This window comes from Micropterus dolomieu, linkage group LG17, assembly GCF_021292245.1.
Source record: "Micropterus dolomieu isolate WLL.071019.BEF.003 ecotype Adirondacks linkage group LG17, ASM2129224v1, whole genome shotgun sequence".
Taxonomy (NCBI): domain Eukaryota; kingdom Metazoa; phylum Chordata; class Actinopteri; order Centrarchiformes; family Centrarchidae; genus Micropterus; species Micropterus dolomieu.
In genome coordinates this window covers 37,132,414-37,139,240 of record NC_060166.1, presented here as the reverse complement: position 1 = coordinate 37,139,240, position 6,827 = coordinate 37,132,414, and the positions used below count along the sequence as shown (strand labels likewise).

Here is a 6,827-nt window from a genome sequence, read left to right as displayed (position 1 = left end):
TTAATCTGTGATTGTAAACCTTGTATATCCTAAAAATGTAAATTCTGTGTGATTTCTTGTCAAAGGAAAAACTGAACGCACAGAACAAAAGCTACAGGCTGAAACTGAAATGTTTAGATAAAACTAATTTATCTTATTTTCAAACGTGTGACTGTTTATTTCTAGGAGCTGTAATCTGTAATCATCAAGATTAAAATGAAAAGTGGAAATATTTCACTTTGTGTGTGTAAGGAAGCTAGATTATATGAAAGTTTCATTTTTTAAATTATATTACGGAAGGAAATGAGCTTTTTACAATATTTATTTGATGCATGTGTTTAGCTGTACACATATATTCAAATATTTATATATACACTAAGCTGCTTTGCAGTGTAACAGGAAATGATGTAATACTGTGTGCTGTCTGCCAATCAAACTTTACAAAGAGAAAGAAATGTTTTTCTGAAGATGTTTGATTTAATTTGAACTTTTTCAGCTCAGGGCAAAGATTCAGGCTTCCAAGTGCATTCTGGGACAACAGCCACCACAGACTGTAAACCTGATGAGGACCGTGTGGCAGGATGGATCAAATATTACCTGGAAAGGGACGTCAGCCATGGTTTTGGCCAGGTAGTATGCCTTCAGACTGTACCAGTAGTTCAGGTGTTCCCTGAGAAAAACTCCCATCTCCAGAGGAACTGAAGCACAAACACACCGTCAGACCCCAGAATGAAAAGTAACACAGTATAGTTTTATTCATTGTTTATGCTTTTATTGGTTATTAATATCTTGATAAATTCAAATGTTACTGGAGTTTTGGGGAGATTCATTTATAACAAAACATATTGTATAACCTCTTCTTCATATGTTTTGTGTGTAAAAAATGTGTAAAGTAACCAAAGATGTCAGATAAATGTAAAAGTAGAAAGTAGCATGAATTGATGATGATATTATTATTCTGATGGTGCCAATAGTAATCAGTGGGCATCATCTCTTGTGGTTTGAATCTCATGACGGCTGAACACGATCACATTTCTTCCCTACTGTAAAATGATTGCGCTGCCTCTCATATGGTGCAGTGTGTTGTGATGTTTCTTCTTCTGCGTCTTTATTCGGTGTTCGTTTACGGCGAGCTGACATGAGGTCTGCGTGGACTCACATGTGAGCACTGTGGGCATCAGAGCGGCGAACATCAGGAACAACATGGAGAAGAACAGGAACCCCGAGTTACTCAGAACCTTCTTGGCCTCGTTCCCGATGCCCAGGTACAGCAGACCAATCAGAACGCCAATCCCGATGTGAGAGGAGATCCTCAGGTGAGTCAGCACCTGCTCGACCAATGAGAACACGGATGCGTTACTGGTTGTCTCTCTTGGCCGCATTTGCTGAAGGTGTCCAGCAGGCGTCGCTGTGGTTTCTCACCGAGTCTCTGAGGATGCTGAGGAAAGTCCTTCTGAACAGGATGGAGAACTGGGTCATGCAGCTGGCAGAGAAGCTGTGACAACCTTCAGACGACGAACTCTCCTGAGAAACACAGCGAGTCAAGGAGTAGAACAACATGATGGTGAACTTTAGCATCTCTGCTGTGAGCCAATCAATAGTCAAGACTGAACGTGATGAAGTGCTTTGATGTTGATCCATGTCTGTCTATTTTTATAGTCTTTATCATAAATGTAAAAGCTCTTTGTTCCAGTGTTTTTGAAGGCTGATGTGCAGTTTGATGTTAATATAATTCCAACTGTTAAAATATAAATTGTAGACTGTTTACAGACACTACATTGTAAATATTTGCATTATCAGAAGAAAATTCCCTAAATGTGATATTTCTTTTTTTCCCCATTTGATTAAACTGGTGCTTACAAGTACTTCTATGTATATGGTGTATTATATTTTTAATGTAAATGTACTCAGTGGTTTGTTTAAGTGGAGTGGAGGTCTAATGAATTTATTCACTTTGGAAAGAAGCCTTGCCCAGATTAATAGAACAGCAGATGTAAAAGGAAAGTTTCCTCTGTGTTAGCTGAGTGTTGACAGTGTGCGTTTGTTTTTTACCTCCTCTGTGCGCTGCCACAGGAGCGGGTGGAGGTTTGAGTCTCCGTTCAGTTCAGTCTGATTATCCTTCTCAGACTTCCTGTCCTGGACGGCCTTCACCAGTCTGACCATCTGATCGCCGTGCTCTCCAGACGCCACCTCCATCACTGAGGACACATGATCACATGATCACATTCCTCTGACAGGACAGGAACACATTAGGAAAACTCCGGTTCTCTGTTTTTTCCAGAGACACATGAGAGGAAGTCAGTGTGTTCAGCTGCAGCTGGAGAAGAGAGGGACTACAAACATCCTTTTCTGACTGAACTGCAGCAACGTCTGTGACTTCTTGACTGCCTGGTGGAGTTTCCCCTTTGGCTGTTACCATTCAAAATGAATAGGCGCCAACCTTGTGTACCATAACTGCAGATCCTCTAAGGCAATCCCAGTGGGATAAGGGTGAAGAAGTATGTGATCTATGCTAATCACTAACAAGCCCACACCTCACTAGTGGGTCACAATCCATCAGGTGCGCACAGAGACTGGTCTCTACCTTATATTCACTAGGAGGGAAAAAAAAAATGCAAAACAATATAAAACCTGCTGCTGTGAGAAGCAGAGGCGGTTACACGCTGTACCATTCCAGCAGACAGCAGCTTAGAGAAATCTCCATGCAAAGAGGCAAGATTGAGGCGCTCAGTTACAGCTCCCCAATTCATACTCCAAAAAATAGGGGGCAGTATATTGCATACCAGATCAGAACTGTTACTTCTTCACATCCTGTTGATCATGTTGGTTCATTTTTGAATATTTAAACCAAAATTGTGGTCATGTCATACACATTGTACCTTTATGTAAATGTAAAAAGTATTAGCTTCAAAATAAACTTAAAGTACCAAAAGTAAAATTAATCATTTCAGCATATTATATTATTGAATTTTAATTATTGATGCAGTAATGCGTTTGTTACTTTAATGTTGCAGCTGGTAATAGATGTAACTCATTTTACCGAATTTATAATCTGCTGGGTAGCTTTGGTAGCTTCATGTGTAATAATATCTCATCATTATTAGTTGATTTATTAACAATTTAAGTAGCCAAAGCTGTCAGATAAATGTAATGTGAAAAAATGCAATACTTCCCTCCAAAATGTGGAGGAGTATAAAGTAACAGACTTATGTGACATAAAAGTACCTCAAAATTTACATAAAGCTCCCCTCCAGACAGGTTTTAATATATAATAAATATGTACAGTCAAGCACGAAATTGTTGAAATGTTAATAAAAGATCAGTAATAATTTTTTCCACAATGTTGCCTCTTGTACATCGTCTTATTATCTTCTGGGAGACGCCTGTGTCATTTCTAATCAAGAAACAACTTGCTGGTTGAATAACAGTACCTTTAAGTCAGAATTTACCAGGGGTATGAATAATTTCAGGCCTGACTTCATGTCTTATATGTTATATGCTTGGACAATTGTCCTCGTCTCACTGCCTCTCCACAGAGGTGCCGCAAGGCTCAGTGTTGGGGCACCTTCTTTTCTCAATGTGCACCACCACCTCACTGGGGCTAATCAATCACTCGCATTGCTTCTCTTAACACTGCTATGCAGACGATACGCAACTCTACCTTCCCGCCAGACAAACCCACTGTCTCTCAAACATCTCTCCATGGATTGATGACCAGCTGTCCTTCACAGACCATGTTGCAGCTGTCTCTCCGTATGGTGTGTTCTATACACCATAAGAAAAATCAAGCCCTACCTCACTCAGTACGCCACCCAGCTCCTGTTAGAGGCCATGGTTATCTCTCTGCCCTCCTAGTAGGTCTTCCAGCTTGTGCAGTGAAACCCCTACAAATGGTTCAGAACACAACAGCGCATCTGGTTTTTGATTAGCCCAAAAGGACTCATGTCCCTCCAGTAATGTTGCATACAGAGAGACTATTGGGTCTGCACCATCTAAACTCCATAATACAAGCTTACGTTCCTTCTGGGCCACTGCGCTCCTCCAACGAACGCCGCCTGGCTCTGCCATCTCTTCACTCAAAGGAATCTCAGTCCCTGTTCTCATCTGTGACTACCACATGCCATCAGAGCAGGGGCGTCCCTCTCTGACTTCAAGAAGCAAATGCACTTCCTGTGCTCTTCTTCTTCTGTCCCCTCACAATTATCTAGTATTGACGCACTATTCGTTAATGCTTACTTACTACCCCATTGATGCCGAATGCGTTAATAGGGTTAGGGCTATTACTGCCATTACTAGTATATTTTGTCACTTGTAGATCTCTTACTTTACTGATACTTGTGGTGGTAATGGGACTGTGGATAAGGCACATGTCTTTGGTTTGATTCCCATGGCGACAAAATGTGCCCATGAGCAAGACACTTTACCCCTAGAGGAGTGCGACATATATTGCAATTGTAAGTCGCTTTGGATAAAAGCTAAATGAGTAAATGTAATGTTATTTTTCTTCAAAACAATTAAAGCAACATCACCTCTTTCTCCCTCATAGAAAAAATGTTTCATTGTCTATTTCAGATGTTTAAAAGCTCACAAGAGGTCTCCTACTTTGATGAACCTGAGGTTTCATACTTGACTCTGATTGCTTCCAGACTAGTTGTGATGTCATAAATCCTGCAGGTACGTCCAGATGTTAAACCGAGATTTAATGTGAGTTCAGCAGATAAATGTAAAAACAAAGGCTTAAACATGCTCCTGAAACCTTCCTGGACACGTGGACATAAGGTTCTTACCGAAGTCTGCAGGGTTGTGGTAGGTGGGGCAGTTGAGTCTGAGGTCTCTCAGGTAGGGAACCAGACTGGAGACTTTCCCTCTGTAGATACACTGACCCTGACTCAGCACATACAACTGAAACACACAAATGCAGCGAGTTAACCCTGAATACCACCAAACTGATAAAGGATGAAGAGGAGTTAAGTATCAGCACTGGAAGTACACAAGTATTATCTGATTCATCTATGACAAAATAGGTCTTATGTAAAAGCCTCCAAAAAGGACAAATGTAACCACTGGAAAGTACCAATCCAGTGACAGGCGTACCGGACCTTACGTAAGTCAGGTGACGTTTAACATGTGGTTAACATTGTGAAATGGCAACCCGTTTTCACTCCCAAGTCGTCACATATGGACACATGGTCAAGACCCATTGGCTTCAGTTTCTACGCACTGGGGATCCCTATAGCGTCATAGTTCAACGCAGTGGGGGAAACCCTGTAGCGTCGGTTTTTGACGGTAAAGGCAGGTTCATGATATTTAACAGAAAAGACTGTGTAAGGAGGTGGTTGGGGTAGATGGAGGGCCAGAACCCGGACTTTGAACCAGGAGACTGGGGTTCGTGTCCCGTGTGAAACAAATAGTCAACATTAAATATTTTTATTTAGGCACGTACGTACGTAACATAAGTGACATTAGTTAACTTCGGTACGTAATTATTTTAACCCAAACCATGATCTTTTCCTAACCATAACCAAGTAGTTTTGTTGCCTAAACCTAACCAAACTGCAACGTTTCACGACTTTAATAACATGCCGTTTAAAAATGGCAATGTTTTGAAACGTTTGCGTTTTATTTTGAAAGTCAAACCGGACGTTGCATATTTATTGTCGCTAACTTTACCAGACATTGCATATTTGTTGTTGCTAAGCATTGCTAACTTGATCGCAGAGTCCTAAAGGTCAATAAATGACGCATAAGGGGTACCCAGGTTGTTAAAAGGCGACAACAAAGGGCCTCGACCAAGCGTCAATGTGTGACTATGATGATGTTGACTATGAGAATTATTTCACGTGACGAAAGTTGGCAACGCTATTTAACTTAAAACTCTAAAGAACTCATCCTCATTTGCTTGATTTCACATGGGACTCAAACACCTAAGACTTTCTCACTCTCTATGCTACGTCACCTGACTTGCTCCTACCACAACACGGCCACTAGAGGCCGCGGCCTAACAACGAACATAGCCATCAGTCGTAATTGTAGACTGTATGGTCGTAATGAGCTGATGAACAAACAACATATACGGTCGTTTTTCCAGTGAGAACAGGCTGAGTTAATAAAGTACCAGCAGCAAATGTATTCTGCAGTAAAATATCTCATTATCCCTGATTCGGTTTTAAATTATACACAGTTAGCTAGTTTGAAGGATTTTATTACTTTAGCTCTTTAACAACTATACTGTCATCTAAAACACGACGAGGAGACGTGAATTCTCCCTGATTTTCATAGGTCAAAACAGTTTTGAGCAACTGGTGTAAATCTAGCTCGTGTTGTATTTTAAAAGTTTCTCATGTGTTTTTAATTGAACTCTGAATTTGTAAAGTAACAACTCACTAAATCTGTCAGATAAATGTAGTGTAAAGTGGCATGACAAGAACATACTCAAGTACAAGTACCTCAAACTTGTACTTGAGTAAAAATTTGATCAGATCAGTGAGTTTGTCCCTCTGGTGCTGCTGGGTAATGTAGTGCAGTGTGATCACCTTGTCGAACAGCTCGAACAGTTTGGCGCTGGGCTGGTGGATGGTGCAGATGACGGTCCGCCCTCCCTGAGCCAGAGCTTTCAACAGAGAGACCACCTGGAAACAAGACGAGCTGTCCAAACCACTGAGACACAGAGACACACAGGAAGTTGGGTTTTTTTGTGTCACAGTTGCTTTTGAACACAGAACACAGGCATTGTTCCAGTTTCAAGCTTACAGTTCAACCGCAGTGACTTTTCACCTCAGAGTGTCTCCAGGTGTTTCCAGGTGTTGGGGAAACCTACTGCATATGTTTTATAGTAGTATGAAGCCTTT

The 6,827-nt window shown here is 41.0% G+C and overlaps 1 protein-coding gene across 1 annotated transcript in view; it reads right to left on the bottom strand.

Moving 5' to 3' along the window:
• abcg1 (ATP-binding cassette, sub-family G (WHITE), member 1) overlaps positions 1-6,827 on the bottom strand; it is a 27,819-nt gene that overhangs the window by 6,204 nt on the left and 14,788 nt on the right. The window contains exons 8-12 of the mRNA XM_046073898.1: positions 4,767-4,881; positions 2,032-2,177; positions 1,402-1,503; positions 1,139-1,307; positions 577-677 (exon numbers count right to left, since the gene is read on the bottom strand). Coding sequence (XP_045929854.1) covers positions 577-677; positions 1,139-1,307; positions 1,402-1,503; positions 2,032-2,177; positions 4,767-4,881 — 633 coding nt within the window. The remainder of the gene's footprint in view (positions 1-576; positions 678-1,138; positions 1,308-1,401; positions 1,504-2,031; positions 2,178-4,766; positions 4,882-6,827) is intronic.